Raw genomic sequence first — 19,516 nt, 5'->3', positions numbered from 1 at the left:
ACTGAGAGGCCATTAGCATCCTACCTGCCTTACCTGTGGCGGTTTCTATAGAAACACACATGAGGCTAGAAGGTGTTGTTGCACTCACCTTTGAGCCCTTGGTAAACAACAGGAAGGTCCCGCTGTGAATAAACTGCAATCTGGTCCACTCAGGCAGTCAGCGCGCTTCATTGGAGCCAGTTGGAGACACACAAGATGATCAGCTGTTGACAGAAGGACATTTGACTTTCAGATAGAGGAGCTTGTTAGGTGGATATATACATACTTGGGGCTGGGAGGTGGCTGAGACAGAGATAGGAGTGGGCATGTTCTTGAACGCGGCTTCTCCCCGGAGGTCGTTCACCGTCCCCATTAACATCAACCTGCAGGGTGCTCGCAGGCGGCAGACACGGTAAGAGAGGACGATCGACTGGGCCGGGCAGCAACACCTTGAAAATACTGTTGAGAGTTCATTATAGGTGAAGTTTTAACAAAACTTCACATGCACATGTCCAACTCTTGGGCACATCTGAGCATGTAGGATTAAACACACTGTAGTGTCTGAAAAGCCTAGATATGAAAGGTTTGACATGACTAAAATCAATCAATACTGCATTAAATGGGCACTCCACAGATTTAGCATATCAAGTTCAGATGTCACAAGGAGTACTCGGCCTTTAAAAATAGTTGTATAATGTGTTCTGGCTCTGGAGGGAGCTATCTGACAAAATAACACCTAATTATGGTCAACTTTTTACCAGAAAGTCTGTGTTATGATGTACGACGGAGTGTAAGGGCCACATTAAGGGGGAAAAAAATTGGAGATTTCGAGAATAAAGTCATAATATTACGAGAAAAAAGTAATAATTTAATGAGAATAAAGTCATACTATTTCAAGAAAAAAAAAGTTGTAATGTTCCGAGAATAAAGTCATAACTTTACGAGAAAAAAAGTAATTTCCTCTTCCACAAAAGAGGTAGTTTCCCCATGAGGTCCATGTGGTTCTTTCTTCGGAATATACGCAGTTTCTTGCACAATCTTTTCAAGGTCATGATACTTGGTGCTGATGTGCCAAAAGATTAGTAAGAAAGTATTTCATCATTTGTGAAACCTTTACTAAAGTATAACTTCACAAGATGCTCCACGTTCCTCATTTTCACACAGGCGGCACGCTGCTCTATTTCCCCACTAAAATAACATGTAAAATTACTACTTTATTATATTATGACTTTATTTTCATAATACAACTTTTTCTTGTAAACCTATGACTTTATTCTCGTAATATTATGACTTTATTCTCGATTCTCCGATTTATTTTTTTCCTAAATGTGGCCCTAATACTCCGTCGTAATGATGAACTGTGGTTGTGGAGTTGGAAAGACATACAGTATTATGCTATATAGAATTATGGGAAATGTAGGATTAAAATCTATATTACATAGACACACTAAATTGCTTCCATTTGAGCCCAAAGTTTAAACTTGAAAATGAATCTCAATTTTTGAACTAGGGGTAGTGTAACTAAATCTGTTCAGACACTTTCAGCCCTGAGGGTGAATCATTGAAAGAATAGAAAATTAATCAAATGAACCAAATCAATTTATGACTCGAACATGAAATTTGTTGACGCATCGAATCAAAAATCTAATTTGCATCACTGTTGGATTAAATCGTTACGTCCCTGGTGTCCGTGTATGTATTCATGTGAGTGTGTGTGTTTATGAGAGACACAGAGAGCCCTTCCCCACAGCGATGGCCCCGGAGCAGGACTGGAGCAGAGGCGTGGATGGTCGCGGGGGGCAACGAGCTCGGACCCAGATGCCAGTGTCCAGTGTCGGGGAGGACAGAGCCATCCTGCTTGGCTTCGCCATGATGGCCTTCTCTGTGCTCATGTTCTTTGTGGTCGGCATCACTATGGTCAAACCCTATGTTAACAGGTCTGTTGATGCTAGAAGGGATGTCATATGACAGACAGTAGTAGGGTACTTATATCATGGGATTATTAAAGGTGCTAAATTCAATATCCAGTGCATTAACATAGCAGCAAACAACTATTTGCTATGTAAAGATATAGAGGAGTAATGTCTACCTGAGCAGAGAATGAAGTCTCTCTCCCTCAAATTGTAATCTGAGCTTTTCCTTGCTTTGTTGACAAAGCTAGGCTGTGCTTTTAGTGCATGTGAGCGTGCCTCATTGACTAGCTCATACGGTGGTAACAGCTGATAATGTTGTTGTGGAAGTGTAGCAGCCACCCTCCGTTTCCCCTCAGGTTAAGATTATTATATCTGCCAGCACATTCTTCTTTGTTTGCACTGTTAGCTCCGTTAGCTGCGAGCTGGTGGCTCATCGTCGCCATGTTGAGAGCCGTTGAGAGGTAATAGAAATTCTCCTAATCCCGTATTCAGCACCTTTAATAATTCAATTAGGGGTGCAACTAACAATTATTCTCATTATCGATTCAACTGGTGATTATATTTTTGATTACTTGAAGAATTGTTTAGTTAAAAAATGTCTGACCAACAGTCCAAATCCCCAAAATATTCAATATATAATAATGTGAAAAATGAAGATGAGAAAAATATAATTTATGAAAATGAAAAGAACTCTATGAAAACTGCTTTTTATGGAAGCCCATTTCTACCGAGAAAATAAAGAACAGGACTACAGTCATACTGTACTTAGGCACAGTGGTGCTATAGATGCTAATGCCAGTACACTAACATGCTCAAAAATAACAATGCTAACATGCCGATGTTTAGCAGGTACAATATTCACCATCTTGGTTTAGCGTGTTAGCATGCTAATGTTGACTAATTATCACAAAACTTTTCAAAAGTACAGCTGAGGCGGACGGGAATATCATTAGTTTTGTATGTATTTGGTCCTAAACCAAAGTACTGGAGAAAATAAAATGGATGTGTATATGTAAAATGTAACGACAAACCATCCCATGGTTGACAAGATGTCAATGATTCGTCCTCTCGGTACGATATACCTGTACAAAATTTTGAGTTGTTGAGAGATTTCAGTCTGGACCAAAGTGGTAGACCGATCAAAAGACCAACATTGCCATCCGTATAGCCACTAGCCGTTAGCATGGCTAAAATCAATTTAAAGTTACACGTTAAAAATAAAAAAATACTCAAGTGAGTTAAAATGTTGAGCTAGTAAGTAACTCATAATTTTGTATTTTTAGTTTTATCATGCATAGCTTTTCATCTATTTTCCCGGCAGAAATGGGCTTCCATATAATGTGCTACAACTCTCACATTAAGAGATCTAAGAAAAAAAACAAGTATTGCCTTTCTGGCGTGAGTGTTTTTACATTTGGTTTACATACAGTACTGGCTTGCGTACACTGACAATGTCCTCTTGTTTTCCAGTAAATGGGAGGAGGAGGCCAGCTGTGTGCTGCTGCAAGCCGACATCCTGGAGGAGTGGGTGGACTGCAGAGGTGTGAGCACTGTGCCTTGCCTCAGGGTGACGGTTAACCTCACAGACTCCAATCAGAGAACTTTTCTCCACTTTGACGAGGAGTCGGTCCTCCTTGCTCCTGAGGTAGAGATTTATGGCAGTAAAATTCCAGCTTTTGGGTCTTACCTTAAAGCTTTACGGGCCTCAGGTTTGAATCTGTATCCCACCAGGTGTGGCTTGAGGGAGGAACACAAGTCTATGTACTACAACTGTAGGACCACTCAGTGTAATAGATGTTAATTTTGCTCACAGTCATGCATGTTTTCATATTAGACATCTAAGCAGGGACTTGAGAAAGCACCTGAGAAAGAAGTGAAGGCAAACTGAACTAGCTGACAGGATGGAAAACTACTGATTCCTGCACCCTTGTGAATAAGCCAGCAGATATTATTAGGAGACGCTCTCATGCTGCACTCCATTCAGGGGAATTGTATGAAACACTTTTCAGTGCTAGAGCAGCACACAGAGGCTGGGAAGGGCTGTTCCTTTTTTTTTTTTTTAACAGACAAAATACTGAATCAAAAAGAAACCTCGCAGCTCGTCTCACTGATTGCAATCAGTGCTGCAACAAGCAGGTCACTTGATAAAAATTACACTTGAATCATATCTTTTTCTTTCCCTCAGTGTTTCTACATACCCAAATGTCAGATGGACAGAGCAGAACTACAGGATGAAGTCCTGAAAGTGAAAAGCAACTTGGACGCTCAGCTGGGGAGCACTTCGCCGTGCTTCACTGACCATGCGAGGCACCCCGGGGACGCCGTCCTGAGCAGGAAGTACACCTTTAAGAAGGCCCTGTTTGCATTGCTGTGGCCCTGTCTGATGCTGGGCGGCGGAGCTCTGGTGGTGGGCCTCGTGAAGCTGACACAGTGCTTAGCCCATCTCTCCTCTGAGGTGTGCAGTGAGACTGCAGTGGGCAGGCTGACATCGAGGTACACTCAGGGCAAACTGTACAGAATCCTCCGGAGGTCCAGCACGCAGTCTCCTTCATGACAGTGTTTGTGCTTCAACATACCAAAGAATGTAAATATGTAACTTGTATATAATGTGAACCAGGGCTGGTATGTGCGGCATTAATATAGCAGCAAACAATGATTTTTTTATGTAAAGATACAGATGAGTAATGTCTACCTGAGCAGAGAATGAAGTCACTCTCCCTCTGTGTGTGTTGTAATCCGAGTTTTGTTGACATAGCCGGGCCAGCAGCGCATGCTTTTAGTGCATGTGAGCGTGCCCCATTGGCTAGTTCACGGCCGCCGCTCTGCACTGCTCTCATACGGCGGTTACAGCTGATAACGCCCTCCCAACCGGATGGAAGCATAGCGTCTACCTTCCGGTATCCCCTCAGGTAAACACGGGTATCTCTGTCAGCACTTATGCCATTGTTTCCACTGTTAGCACCGTTAGCTACGAGCCGCGCCCATGGATGTATAAAGAGAACTGGATACAGCGTTGGAGGCGGGCGCCCGTTCTTTCCTTTGAGAGCTGCTCAGTGACACGTGAAGCTAAAATGGCTCGACTGCCGAGTGATAAAGTACCCGGATCAACCTTCTGCAGCCATTTGGCCCATTGAGCAGGCGCAGTGGCGTTCACTTTAACTCCGCCTCCCAACCGCGGTCTGGGGCTCATTCACATAAAAAAATTGCTTCAACGCCCGGCGTTCTTCCTGGGGGCTTCTCCGCGACTTTGTGTCCATGTTGAGAGGGTTGCGGAGGCAATAAATATGTTTCCAATCTCAAATTTAGCAGCTTTAAGACTTTGTTGAATGTTACTTTTAGCTTCCGAAGTCCCACTTTTTACTAAAAAAATGATAGTTTAGAATTACTCTTTAGAGTTTATACATACTAGTCCGGTTCACCCAGTAGAGTCTTTGTTTGTAGTTTCCTACAGAAAAGACATTTAAAGATTGTTTACATTACCGAAGCCTTATCCCACATGAATGTCAATCTTTATCATGAAGCACAACAATGCAAAAAGTGCCTTGTAAATTATACACATTTTGATCACCTGTAAAACAAGCAATGTAATAAAAATGCCTCTGATCTATATAGATAGGGAGAAATGTTTTTATTCAACAGTACAATAAATGAATGCATACAGTTTCTTATCAGACGTGGTCATACGAAGATGACCAAAACAAGTATTTGAAGAGGTTTTATGATATATATACAGATGGATATATAACTAACATATGAGTCTGGTTCTTTTTTTAAAAAAAAAACATGCAGGGTAGCTTCTTCCTCCTCATTGTGCTTACAGACTTCCACTTAGGGCAAGACGTACTCTGACAACAGCATCAAGTCCTTCATTCAACAATCCACCTCTGCTTTGTCATTCATATCGTTTCAACAACTAGAAGCTGTCTACTGGGTTTTGTATGAGGATGGTGCACGTTATGCATGATTCCTCCTTTTTTTTTTTTTTTTGGTTAGCGGATACATATATGAGTATGCGTACATTTAAAAATACAAAAATATATTACCTCTGTAGTTATTCAAGGAAAAGCATTTGCACATGTAGTAGCAGTTATCGGTATCTGTTACCTTCATTGTGACTTTGTTGTACCTCACACAAGTAACAAGGTCATTTCTATACATGAAATTCAAGTAAACAACATCAGGTCAAACAAACAAACAAAAAAAGTCGATATTCGAGGACCTCATGCATAATGCAGTGTGAGAAACATAAACAAGTACAAAGGGAAATAGCATCATTTAGAGAGTTCGTCCATAAAGTACATGGGGTCTAGTTTTCTTAGTTTGGGTCCGGCCCACTGCTCTGTAGCCTGTACAGGAGCACATGCATCTCGGTAGGATCGGTTTCCTGAGCAGCTTTTAAGTCCCATGTACAGAAAACAAAAATTGGACTTTCAGACGGACTTTTTGAGTGTCCAGGAAACCGCGCCGTTGTGTATCATTTGGTAAAGCTGGAACATTTACTGACCTCTTACGTATGCGTCTGTGCGGCGAGCGAACCTGCAGAGACTAATTCTTCCACACATAAGGGCGACAATCATAGGAAAAAGAGGAGAGGAAGAAGACACTTGGAAGGTTGAAAAAGAAATTCACTTCGGTTACTTTTCTTTACCTGGATGTCACAATCTGGGACCATATGGCAAATGTAAGGAGAGAGTCTTCTGTCAAATGTGTGATCGAGAACGAGAGGACGGATCGAACATTTAACAGATTGAAGCTCCGAATATAAACCTGGTAAGGAGAAGCAAAAAGGCAGGGTCTGAAGGCTTTTTTCTCACAGTTCGTTTTTGTTGGGAAGAAGTAGACGATTCTGTTACAGTGCAGCATTTTTTTTTTCCTCTTCCTCGTACTGTCTGTACAAAGTTCACTGACACACATTGTCGGTGTGAACATGTCGGGGGGGAGATCTGACATCAACTTGTTTTCTTTTAGGATACAGTACATATTAGGATCATCACAACTTGCATAGTGTAACAGCACAGCACACAAAGGGAACACTGCACATCCTTTCACCCCCTGCGTTTCCTGCCTTTATCAGACCAATCCTAACGTCTTCTAACCAATCAGAAAAGGTTTTCTCCGGTCCGCCTGTGTTTCCGACCGCGCGGGGTGGATGAGTTGTGCCTCGATATCGGACGCAGAATAATACTGATAGACGAAAACAAAACAAAAACAAATACTGCAGAGATCAGTGCTATGAGTACACACGAGAGACTTGGAATAGTAGTGACTATTTTTTCTTTTTTTTTTCTTCTTTTTCTTTTTTTTTTACAATAAGACTGCTGAGTAGTGGGGGGGGTTACACATCTAGTACTTTGGCTCAGTAGAAAATAGACTCAAAAAAGGAATATGTGCACCGAATGCATACAAGTCTGTGGATATACTGCTGTACAAAAAAGTCAGTTATCTGGCGTGATTTCTCTGAAGGCTACAAATAATTTGAGCGTTAAATGCTAGCTAAGTGCTTAAACAACACGTCCTCGGTCAGTCCTGTAGTAAGTGTTGGTGATTGTTTTGTTTTTTTTATGATTGTAAGGGGTAATAATCATGATTTTGTGGGCACCCGCCAGGCTTCTCATCGTCCCTTTCCTTCGGTCTCTGCTGGCCTGGCTGTGTGTGCCAATATCTCCCCTCGTCTTCATCGGTTCAAAAAATAGGTAGTGGAAATAAAAGGTCATTAGAAAAAGCCGTCTGTGCTCATGGTACACCACTTCATGATGTTCCTTTCTTAATGCTGATGGTTGAAGATGTACTGAAAGGAATAAAAAAAAAAAGTTTGTTCACACACAAAGAAGGCCAACGTTGTCGAGGTCCATTACACTTGCTTAGTTCCTATGAAGAAGATGAAATATAACTCCACCCTGCTTTCTGGAGTTCATAGTGCAGGGAGAAGGAAACCTGTAGAAACAGGAGCATTTAGGCATTATGTCCCTGATATAGGCCCTTCTGAGCACCCTTCTTTTGAGGTGCGCTGGCAGGGGATGTCTCAGTGTCACACGCTGGCAGAAGTATTAACCAGGCCGTAGTGTGTTTTGGGGGGAAAAATACCTCGCTCGCTTCTCAATATCCTTTTGGTTCTTAGTGTGCGGACGTTTGCTGCCACGGTCCTTTTTTTTTACTCCTCTCTCGTATTAGTCGCCGTCTCAGTTCATGGCGTGCTGGCGGATTGTGTGGAAGATCCAGTCCATCTTGGTGGTCCAGCCGCCGTGGTGGGCGTCGTTCATCTGCTTCATGAAGTAGTCCAGGGCCTCCTGCTCCGTCTTGTCCAGGGCCAGGGTCTTCCTGATGTAGGCGATGTCGTCGAACGACTGCAGCTCGGGCATCCCCGAGCCCAGCATCATGGAGAAAAGGTTGATGAAGAGGTTGGCGTGCTGCCGGATCGCAAGGTACGCCTTGTAGCACATCTCCTGGAACCTGAGGGGGAGAAGGAAGGTAAAATACAAAAAGGGATACAAGCATGAAAGAAAAGACATACAGTAGAATAATTACAAGCTCATTCTCCCATTTTCATTTGGCTTTGGTATGTTTTATAAGTTCTTTCATCCCGAAGTAACAAACTCATGTCTACTGCTTGCCTTACCTTTCAAACTCCCTTGTTTTGGTGCACTCTTGAGTTCCTTTGCTAATGACGATCAAGAAGTCCTGCGTGAGCACGAAGGGCACGCGCTCTCTCTTGTACCCAAACTTCTTCTTTTTGTGGTCGAGGAAATGGCCAAAGTCTATGTGGAACAGCTGTGAAAATGTGAGAAAAGTAAGAAATTAAATGACAGTTTCAGAGAGAAACAGAAAGTATTCATATGTATAGCATCTAAAAGACTTCACCTGTCCATCATCTTTGACCATGATGTTGCTATTGTGTCTGTCCCCTATGCCCAGGATAAATGTGGCTACACAGTAGCCGGCACACGACCGCGTGAAAAGATCGATGGCCTGGTCATACCTAAGAAGTGGAACAAAATGAAAAAATGCTTTAGTCTCGGAGAGGATTTTTAAACACTTAGTCTTTATATTATCACTAAGACCCCCTCTACAGCCCACAGAAGACTAGAAAAGCTGTATAAATCCCTGTTTTTTTTTGCCACTCACATCTCTCCCTTGTTCTTATCCTTGAGCCACTGATGCAGCGTGTGGCTGTTGAACTGCAGTGCCCCCTTTAGGCCTCCTTTACACTGGATCTGCATGATGGTGTGAGAGTTCCTCACCACCTCGATCAAACCCACGCAGTCGCCGATTGACAGACAACCGTACGGCAGCATCCTGGGAGAGGAAGGACGAGGAACACAAAGGGAAATAATTAGGGCAGCGCCGGTGACGGACTTCATATTAAATGACTTGAGGTGGCTTGCCGCTAATCTGCATTCAGGTACCGAGCGCAGAACATGAAAGTATCCAGCGCCTGTTAATGTGCACCTGCATCCCTGCTGTCATGGCGAAGCGAGGAGCCTACCTGAGATCAAGGCCTTGGTTCTGCCAGATGTTCTCCATTATCCTAATGATCTGCAGCGTCAGCATGTCCTGCCTCAGATCTGCGGAGGCACAGAGAGAGACAAGGAGGTGGATGACAGTGAGGTGAATATTAGCTGCTCTTTGATCAACTGCGCGATGTGTTATGGAGCAGAGCTGTCTGAGTCAGTTTGGTCACTGACGGTGCAGCAAAACGCTCGAGCAGCAGCGCTAAAGTTTGATTTCAACTGTTCTTTCTGAATTGCGTGCAAAGAAACATGTTATGAGGTGGTGTTTGTGTGCCATGATATGCCCTGCAGGCTACGACTGAATTATGCTGCATGCTCAGCAAGAGCTGTGTGTGTGTGTGTGTGTGCTGATACACAGAGGCACGGAGATAGAGGCAGCAAGAGAGATACAAGAAGAAGGGGGGAAAACGCAGTCTCAAAACTCACCGTCTCCATTTTTGAAGATGATTTCGTTGTTCTGGAAGAGCAGCTCTGACATCATATCTGGGTTTTCCCAGTTAAGCCAGAGAGGTCGCTTGGCTGATGACATCATCCTGCATTCCTCCAGGCTGAAACGGAGACAGGGAATATGTTTGAAGAGGAAATGTAAACTGTGCTCACTTGAGTCGTGACTCAAAAAAATACATTAGTTCATCCCAGCTGAGTCATGTGGACTGGGTTTACTGTAAGAACACCGAGTTCATTATGTCTCTAAATAGTCTTTATCCACACACAAAACACTAGCATTTTATTACATAATATTTCAAGCCTTGAAAAGCAACACCTGCAGAGGAAATATTAATATTAAATGCCAGCCATTTTTCAGAGTTAGATGAGAGAGTGCTGATGTTACCGGAGGTTTCCCAGCTGATGTGCTGGATTCAGTGGGGAGGTGAAGTTCTGCAGGGCGTCCATGTAATCAGGCCTCCTCATCTGCTCCACCAGAAACTTCATTTGAACCTTGAAAGGTAGAGAAACCGACTCGTGAGTTAATAAAACACTCGTTTAAGACAGCTGGCGAGTCACTCTACTGGCCTGATTATTGGTCCAGATGTCGTCAAGATTAAACTCGACGATTCAGAGGATCACAATAAACAGCTGCCGGCTGTCGGATTACCTTCTGCGCCTCATCTTTTTTCTCCTGTTTGAGGAGGTCGGTGAGATTGATGAGCTTCTCCATGGCCTCCACCTGTCGGCTCAGGTGCTTGAGATACATGCCGCAGGCCCGGCAGTACGACTCCAGGAGCAGGCCGAACCGCTGGCTCACCGTCTTGTTGTGCATCTCTGACCTACACACAAGTAGGCAAGAAGAAGAGGTTGTTTGTGTCCTGATGGGAAATGTGTCCCGCCTCCATATAAATACACACACACATCACATCAGCTGTTTTCACAAATCTTTGAATTCAACGTTATTGGGGACTAGGCAGTCTGTCGATTTTCAACCAGCTTGTATCGTTACAATGTGGGTGCTTAGAGCAAATGAACGATGTCCGGCTTCACGTCATCCGGCGGAGTTTGCCAGCGTGTGAGCGTGAAAATCAGCAAAGTTTCCCAGTGACATTCAAACATCAGTTTAATCTTTCAAATCACATACAAACGGCACCAAAATCTTGAAAGAAGACCTTCTTAAATTAACTCACTTTAAATGCCAGAAGAAGAAATGTCCTATCCTCTGATTGGTTAATGCCTTTTTCAACAGGAAGCGTGCAAGTGGATTATCAAGGTACTGCTCATACTTTAGAACCTGGGCACAGAAAACATAGGAAAAAAATACCATAAAAAACACTACTACAGTATATCAAAACTGAAGCATCAACCTTTAATTAAAGTATATTTATTTAAAACGAGACGAGGATGCAACACACCTGAACCAGTTGAATGAGGTACTGTGAGAGTTTGTCGTCAGTTAGGTATTTCTCAAGGCACTTTACCGCAAACTCTCTGATCATGGGATCAGGGAAGTTGCAATCTAGCAGCTCCATAGCTTGCTCTGGCTTGATAGCGGGCCAGTCCTTCAGGAGGCAATACATCTGAAATAGAAAAAAAAAAACATACACTGACTTCAGATATATATATTTTTTAGCATTTTAAACAAACCTACAATACATGGGACAGTGTGTTAGTGTGTAAATATCAGCTGAGTTGCATTAGTATAACAACTACGTCAGGCCCACATCTATTTGTTCTTCAAAATAAAGGCGTGTCAGCTGTAGAAACCTGAGCTTACCTGTGCAATCTCATCTCTGGAGTTCCATTTCACAGCCAGGAGGATCTTGGGAAGGATCTCTGGCATGTTGACGCAGTCTTGTCTAAAACAGTTTGGGGAGAGAATACATTAGTTAGAACTTTAATGACATACAGATCAGCCCCAACATGACAGTACACATTGTGTAAAATGTAATTTTTTCGTCCCCTCAGAAACCCCATATAATGGTATACAAGCACACACACGTTACCTGTGCCTCCATACAAAGTCTTTCTCCTGCTCAGTGATTTCAGACAACGGGTCTCTGTTGCACACCTGGCGCAGCTGCTCGTTGTCGGTGTCGGTCAGGGGGTTGTCACGCGCCAATCTGTTACTCTACGACACCATGTAACACACAGTCTATTGAAATAAACTGTGTATTGTGTCACATGAAACTTAGTATGTGAATGGAAAGGTGATATTAAGTTACTGTCTGTGGTGTGAGTGAACTACAATGTTAAAAAAAGGAAACAAACCACATAATAAAAAAAAAAAAATGCTTGTTATCTTACCAAACCAGTGTGGCAGTAATTAAAGCCAAGCTCTCTGGATATGTTCCAGTTTGCGTGGTCCTCAATGATGGTCATTTCGGGGTACTTGACGGGGCAGCTGAAATGGTCAAACTCCAGCTCCAGACATGGGGTTTCCTGCAGGTTTAGAAAGTAGAAGTGGAAGGAGAAAGGTGTTAATCAAAGAAAGGAGCCTGTGTGTCAATGAGTGTTTAATTAAGTGGGATAAGAGGCTTGGTTGATTAAATCGAGGCGGCTTAAATCCGGCTCTGAAACACTACAGGTCGTCACCGGCTCGATTAAAACTGGGTCACGAGGCTCAGAGGTCGCAGACACGGAAATAACAGATATTCGAAAAGCTTTGAAAAAGATTATGTTTTAAGATTATGCCACGTTATTCTATCCTCTTAGTGTTTCAAAATGCTGCTCCATGTACCGAAGAAATCTTGTTTACTTTAAATATTATAATTGACATAACAACATATTTTCTTTTCATTTTCTTCCAAATGAGAACAATGTCTGTTCGCATTTGACACCTGTCCATCAAACCCGCTCTCTAAAGAAAGATGAGACACTACTGGAAGCACAAACAGTGAATGAGCGAGCATTATGTTCATAATGTTGACATTTGCTGCTCACCTTGTTGGGGTTAGAGCCCGTGACGCCGATAGGGTTGAGCAGGTCCTCCAGGCCGTGTGGGACAGGCCAGAGGTTGAGAGCCATCTTCCCTGCTACTAGTGTGTGGGTGTAGTCAAACAGGTTGATGTTGCCCCAGGCCAGAGGACAGTGCTCCTGTAGGAAAATACCAATAAGATGATGCATATGAAAATGATTAGAGAGGCAACATCTCGGGGCTATGAAACAGCCAGGTGTAGCGCAGAGCGCAGGGGAGGTTGTTTATTTCCCATGCCTTGCATTAACCGACTTTGTTAAGGTTTATGATAGAACGGATGGGCCGGAGGGACGCTTGCCTTCCTATCCCCTGACCAATAGGCTATCCTAAACCCTCTGGACCATCCATTCCAGCATTAACCCTTTGTTAACTGCTTTGATTCTAATAAGAATCGAACAAGAATTGAATTGAATAGCAATTTGATTAAGGTTTTCATGAAATCAAACACTGTTTCTGATATTTCTTTATGGTCTGCATTTTTTTTTTTTATAGCCATTCAATGTATTTACATTCTATAATTAGCTCTCTATACAGTTGTTTTCATTGATTCAAATTGCCTACCTATGCACGACGGGTTCACAGGGAAACGATGTATGTACTGTATATAAATCAGTGTTACTGTTTTATCTCATTGATATCAACCTCACTGTTTACTGTTCACTGTTCACTCTCCCACTGCCAGGTCAGAGCTGCATTAAAGGAACAGTGTGAAACATTTAGGAGGATATATTGGCAGAAATGGAATATAATATAATTAGTGTGTTTTCTTTATTGTATAATCACCTGAAACAAAGAATTGTGGTGTTTTTGTTAGAATGAGCCATTTATGTCTACATAGGGAGCGGGTCCTCTTCACGGACCCAGCCGCCATGTTTCTACAGTAGCCTGGAACGGACAAACCAAACACTGACTCTAGATATGGTCATTCACGTTTGCTTTTACACGCCTGGCACATGGGAGAAGTTTCAGTTGGTTGCAATCTGCCACCTCGACGCTAGATGCCCCCAGGTCCTACTCACTGCACCTTTAAGTTACTGCTATATTTCCTACTCCTGCTGCTTCACATAACAGTGTTCAACTGGTGAAACTCAGAGTGGCTTTTGTTGTTAAGCAGACACAGGAAACGCAATGAGCTAATTATCCATGAAAAATGCAACAACAAAACATGACATGGTCATTTTTAGGGTACTTTGATCTGTTGTATGTATTGCAGAAAGTAATGAAACAAGAGAGAGCGGCCACAATGAGCTGTTAGATGAAGAACTCCTTTCCCTCTGCCCTGCTGTTGTGGAAAACTACTTGTGCCGTGAGCATCATGAAATCAGATCACAGTTGCTCATGGCAAGATGGAAAAAGGCCAATTACTGATTTCTTTCATTACAAAAATGCTTGTTTGTTTAGCTGCAAGCATATACACCAGTTGCTCGTTTGATATATTTCTTACAGAGTAGCTGCTCAAGGAGTGTTTGCTGTATTATTAAAACACATTTGTTGTTACCACCAGTAACCACGATGTTGTCAAATCAACCAAAGCTCATTATAAGATTAATGTAGCATTTCATTGCTAACCTCTTTAGCTCCCTTCCTTCCTTTGACCGAGCAGATAGAGAGGCAGAGTCGGGCGGCGCGGGGGATGTCTGGAATGTACATGTCGTAGTTCAGCCACTCGTTCCACCTGGAATAAACAGGGAAGGCACCGTTAACATAATCAATCACATTGCTGTCTCAAAGCTGAGTGAAATCCCAGAGTATTCTGCACTGTGTGCCACCTGGGGTTCGAGCAGGGCACGCGCTGGGTGTTGACGTTGTCACACAACTGCTCTCCACCGTGGTATATCCCGGTCCTGACGTAGATCTAGAGCAGCCACAGGAACAACGGTTTCACATACTAATCCATCGAGATCTTTCACAGCATTTCTGACTGCATGAAGTGAAGAACACTGTGTGAACTATCTTCTAAAAACCTCCAAGGTGCCGGAGATGTGAGATTACAGTCAGAATTTATTTTTGTCAAAGCAGAACAAAGCAGAGAAGCTATAAATAAAACAAGAAGGAGCAGTCAGAGCACTACACCGGCGTACCTTGTCAATGTCTCTGATGTTGACATTGACGTAAGTGGCGCACAGTATCCTGATCCGCAGCGTTCCGTTGATGGTCCAGAGAGACTTGGTGGCTGTTTCCCCGTTCATGTAGGGCGTAGCTGTGGATATTCGCCTCGCGTACGACGGCATGGTGAAGTTGTCCATGGGCAGCTGGGAATACAGGCTGTCTTTTGCCATTAGCATCAAGTTGGGCATCCGTCCCAGCATGATACAGCTGCGCACATACTGTCAAGGACGCACAAAGTGACATTTTGAAGCAGCCACAATTGTGACATTTTGAAGCTATTCAAGCCTGTTTGACATTTTGAAGCCATCCATACAAGTTTGAGGTTTATCAACATGTGAATTATTGGATTTTTACAGGCACAACTCAGCAGTAACTGGAGAACATTCAGTGCTTTGTGCTTATATACCGTGATATAGACGGTCTATTCTGGCATCAGCACATTTTACAGGCAGCTCATAAATTCCATTTCATGTCATAAATGCCAAGCACATTTGTGTTGGATGATAATGTGATGTGAAGTGGATCTCTCCACCCTCTAAGTACAATAGCATCAGACGCAGCACGCGTTTAGATTAAATTAGATTACCTTGTACTGACTCAGAGGGTATTTCTCCAGTAAGTACTCGTCACAGCCGCAGACTTTGAGGATGTACTTTCCCTGATACTCCTGCACACACATCTTTAGCTGCTCCTGGGAGAGCAGCATGCTGCGCGTCTTCTTACGGATGGCTTCGGCGATCACCTGCTCCGGCACGTAGTCGTGGTTGATCTTCAGGGTATACTTCTGCTTGTCGTTGCTGGGTGACACGATGACCCATATGACCACAATGATTTGACCTGGGGGAAAGAGAATAAAAGATCAAATTGGAGACACAGAGAAGGTGCAAAACCGTGAATGTTAGACTAAAATGTCTTACCTTTATCTAGCTTGTTATAGATGTGCCTGGGAAGTTCTGGGCATGATTCTACATTGGGAGGATACACGTACAAAGCTCTGCTGATGGGTCCGTTACTGTCTCTGAGGTCCACAGCCTCTTTGCAAACATTTAAAATGTTCCTTCTGAAGTCCTGCACTTCTGAGTCTTTCACCAAATCAAACTCACATATGGGCATTCCAATAGCAAAACCTGAAAGAAAAAAATGAGTCCTCAAAAAAAGCTTTTGCATTTTTCATGTGAAATGTGAGCCTTTGAATAATACAGTATATGTGACCAGTTAAAGCCAACAGTATTATGTTGATCCTTCTCACTGAGGGTAATGGTATAGCCAAGGCCAACGGTTGTTACAGTAGGGTGTTGTGTAATAATTCATGAACCATACCTATCTCCCTGTTGAGAATTTTCTCTTCTCTGTTGCCTACTGGCTCGATGACTTTGAGGAAGGCCTGGAAGAGCCTAAGATCGCACAACCTCCTGGTCTCGTCGTAGAACTCCTCCCGCTCCGCCTCCTGGGTGACGCTGACGAAGATGTAGGAGCTCTCCTCCTGCAGCAGATGGTAAAGAGGGTACTTCCTGGCCTCTTTGAAAAGCTCATGCTTGACTGTGATCAGCGTGGCCTCCCGGAGGCACTCCAACGTGAGGATCATGCCATTTGGCAGAAGGCAGTCCACCAGGATGCTGGGGGGCATCAAGTGCATCCCCCATAGTTCTCCTGAGGAGGGCCTTGGAGGCATGGTCGTGCCAACAGATATGGGCTATTTTTAAGAGCCCGGTAATTATCAGATGTGCGATGTCAACCAACTGTGAGAAAGAAGAAAACAAGAGTTATATAAGAATCACTGACCTGTGCACGATAATGCTTGTGGTATCTTAAGCAATGTTAGAGCTGCATAGTGACAGCATGTATTGGTTACCCCAAAGTATTTCTTATATATAGTATAGTGTTTTTGAGCTGATGATTATACTGCACATAACCATTATGCAAAGTTACTTTCCTTCAGTTTGACAGAGGAGTGGTATAGCAACACATTTATAACAACTTAGCAGACTAACTGCAGCTAGCAGTAATTGATTACTATTATAACGTTAGCAGGTAACCTAACATTAGCATGATGTGTCATCACAATCAGAGGCAGACAGAGCTATAAAAAACAACTTTCACTTTGGTTGGAGTTGGTATTAAAATGCTAACTCAAAGAGGGCAGCAATGAACCTAGAAATGCCCAGTGATGTCGAATGAAAGAACTACAAACAACCATGTAAACAAACATGTTTAGCTAATAACAATCCTTTTACCCACACGCTAGTAAAGTGTGCTGCTAAGTTATAAGTTAGCTTTAAGCCTGGGCTTGACAGGAGTTTGTGCTGCTGCTGCTGGGTGAGTTAGGTGTTGTTTCTTTAGCTAACTAGCTACCTTTACTTTATAATATACTTTACCCTCACACTTTACTAGCTTGTGGGTAAAAGGCTTGTTAGCTAACAATGTTTGTTTACATGATTGTTTGTAGTTCTTTCATCGACATTCTCACTGAGCATTTATCGGTTCATTGCTGCCCTCTTGGAGTTATCATTTTAACACCAAAGTGAAAGTTGTTTTTTATAGCTCTGATTGTGATGACACATCATGCTAATGTTAGGTTACCTGCTAACATTATAATAGTAATCAGCCTGCTAAGTTGTTATTAATGTGTTGCTATACCACTCTGTCAAACTGAAGGAAAGTAACTTTGCATAATGGCTATGTGCAGTATGATCAGCTCAAAAACATTATACTAATATACAGTGGTACTACAGGCATTCACATTTTATGCTAATTTTATTAAAAAAAAAAATGCAAATTGGGGTGACCCCAGAATATTTAGCATGTTTACATGCTGTCACTCTGCAGCAATGCTTAAGTTACAACAAGCATTATTGTGCACAGCTGGCTTAAGAAACAACACCTAACTCACCAAAGCAGCAGCAGCACAACACAAACTACTGTCAAGCCCAGGCTTAAAGCTAACTTATAACTTAGCAGCCACACTTTAGGGCTTGTTACCTAACAATGTTTGTTTACATGATTGTTTGTAGTTCTTTCATCCGACATCACTGAGCATTTATATCTTCTTCTTCCCTCTTTGAGTTAGCATTTTAACACCAAAGTGAAAGATGTTTTTGTATAGCTCTGTCTGAACATATTATGTTCTTAATGTATATGTTCTTACTATGCCTGTATATGTTCTTATGTTCTTAATTATTTCCTTTCATAATTGTAATATAACTTCTTATTCTAATTGTTGTTTCTTATGCTAGCTAGCTATCTTCAGAAACAACACCTAACTCACCAAGCAGCACTTAGCATGCTAGCTAGCTAACTAGCATGCTAGCCAAGTTCTCCAAACAGATCAATGTCATCTACAACATTAAAACCTCGCCTGCTGCATAAAGCTACTGTCAGTCTGACATCACTACAATACATTACACAATAGAGTTTCTGTGTAGCTGCTTTGATTAAGAGTTAAAGCGATCACACACAACACAACACGACAACAACAGAATAGATAAAGCTACCTGAGTCAGACAGCTAACAACCGGTTAGCCAATGAGCTAGTCTGCTAGCATTCTCGTTAGCATCGGCTAGCTGAGGAAATCCCATCCGAGCCGGAGACTCAAGCAGCGGCTGCTACTAGTCCATCCAAACAATGAGACACTGCCGGGTCGGGGACAGACCCCCCGAGGTGCTGGAGAGAAGACAACCCTCTAGCTCCCGGTGATGTTGTCAATAAGCTGCAGAGGAATCAGTCTGTTGTACTTCATGATGATCTTCATCGTGCTGTCTGTCCTGAGAAATAAACTGCACAGTTGTTTGATAGCTAGCTCTCCACTCCTAGCTAGCCTGCTCTAAAGGCTGCTAGCAGGCTCATCATCATCATCATCATCATCATCATCATCATGGATGGATGGATGGACCGCCCTCCCACACAATCACACACACACTGAGTGAGTTCAGCTGCTGGAGAGAAGCAGTCTGTCATTGGGAAGAGACTTTTATTTTATTTATTTATTCATTATTATCATTATTATTTTTTATTATTATTTTTTTTTTCTATTTTTATGTGTATGTATATATATACTGGACGTTATAGTTAGAGGAATGAGTCATTATAGCAACTTTAAAGGTCCCATATCATGCTCATTTTCAGGTTCATACTTGTATTTTGTGTTTCTATTTGAACATGTTTACATGCTGTAATGTTAAAAAAAAAACTTTATTTTCCTCATAATGTCTGCTTGAATATACCAGTATTCACTCTCTGTCTGAAATGGTCCGTTTTAGTGCATTTCAACGGAATTGCAACAGAGTTGTGTTGCCTGGCAACAGTTTGGGTCCATGTTTACATCCTGTCAGCTGATGTTATTTACATACACTGCAACCGGAAATAAACTGGGACACATTTAGAATGTTTACTTTTAAAACCGTGTAATGGTCTAAATATTGTATATTTGTGACATCACAATTGGACAGAAATCCTAACGGCTTGTTTCAAACTTGCAATTTCTGAATACGGACTGTGTGTATTTCTATGTGTATGTATTTATATGTATGTGTATGTATATATATACTGGACGTTATAGTTAGAGGAATGAGTCATTATAGCAACATGAACTTTAAAGGTCCCA

General features: G+C 42.4%; 2 protein-coding genes across 2 annotated transcripts; one reads left to right on the top strand and one right to left on the bottom strand.

The window, feature by feature from the left end:
- The first annotated feature begins 1,206 nt into the window (after window positions 1-1,206).
- Window positions 1,207-4,601, top strand: LOC119497864 (calcium-activated potassium channel subunit beta-3). The gene is made up of 3 exons (XM_037786284.1): window positions 1,207-1,916; window positions 3,363-3,537; window positions 4,078-4,601. Exons 1-3 carry the CDS (start codon window positions 1,732-1,734, stop codon window positions 4,444-4,446), a joined length of 729 nt encoding a protein of 242 aa, XP_037642212.1. The 5' UTR covers window positions 1,207-1,731; the 3' UTR covers window positions 4,447-4,601.
- A 904-nt stretch (window positions 4,602-5,505) lies between these two features.
- Window positions 5,506-18,885, bottom strand: LOC119498826 (phosphatidylinositol 4,5-bisphosphate 3-kinase catalytic subunit alpha isoform). Its single transcript, XM_037787896.1, has 21 exons — window positions 18,407-18,885; window positions 16,236-16,654; window positions 15,833-16,042; window positions 15,502-15,752; window positions 14,888-15,133; window positions 14,576-14,661; window positions 14,376-14,481; window positions 12,773-12,925; window positions 12,137-12,271; window positions 11,836-11,960; window positions 11,607-11,688; window positions 11,245-11,409; window positions 11,020-11,123; window positions 10,497-10,668; window positions 10,233-10,339; window positions 9,827-9,948; window positions 9,376-9,454; window positions 9,015-9,185; window positions 8,751-8,868; window positions 8,509-8,660; window positions 5,506-8,342 (listed from the first exon to the last, which is right to left on the bottom strand). The coding sequence occupies exons 2-21, from the start codon at window positions 16,585-16,587 to the stop codon at window positions 8,072-8,074; spliced, it is 3,207 nt and encodes a 1,068-aa protein (XP_037643824.1). The 5' UTR covers window positions 16,588-16,654; window positions 18,407-18,885; the 3' UTR covers window positions 5,506-8,071.
- Window positions 18,886-19,516: the final 631 nt, after the last annotated feature.

This window comes from Sebastes umbrosus, chromosome 12, assembly GCF_015220745.1.
Source record: "Sebastes umbrosus isolate fSebUmb1 chromosome 12, fSebUmb1.pri, whole genome shotgun sequence".
In the NCBI taxonomy this organism is placed as follows: Eukaryota; Metazoa; Chordata; class Actinopteri; order Perciformes; family Sebastidae; genus Sebastes; species Sebastes umbrosus.
The sequence above is the reverse complement of the archived record's forward strand: the minus strand, read 5'-3'. Positions and strand labels throughout refer to the sequence as shown.

What these genes read in the sequence shown, in the direction of transcription:
- LOC119497864 (XM_037786284.1), top strand. Translation starts at nt 1,732, where the DNA reads ATGGCCCCGGAGCAGGACTGGAGCAGAGGCGTGGATGGTCGCGGGGGG. An exon ending in GTCAAACCCTATGTTAACAG is followed by an intron (nt 1,917 to 3,362) that starts GTCTGTTGATGC and finishes CTTGTTTTCCAG; the next exon opens with TAAATGGGAGGAGGAGGCCA. An exon ending in CGGTCCTCCTTGCTCCTGAG is followed by an intron (nt 3,538 to 4,077) that starts GTAGAGATTTAT and finishes TCTTTCCCTCAG; the next exon opens with TGTTTCTACATACCCAAATG.
- LOC119498826 (XM_037787896.1), bottom strand. Translation starts at nt 16,587, where the DNA reads ATGCCTCCAAGGCCCTCCTCAGGAGAACTATGGGGGATGCACTTGATG. An exon ending in ACATCAGAGACATTGACAAG is followed by an intron (nt 14,662 to 14,887) that starts GTACGCCGGTGT and finishes TGGCTGCTCTAG; the next exon opens with ATCTACGTCAGGACCGGGAT. An exon ending in GAAGGAAGGGAGCTAAAGAG is followed by an intron (nt 12,926 to 14,375) that starts GTTAGCAATGAA and finishes ATTTTCCTACAG; the next exon opens with GAGCACTGTCCTCTGGCCTG.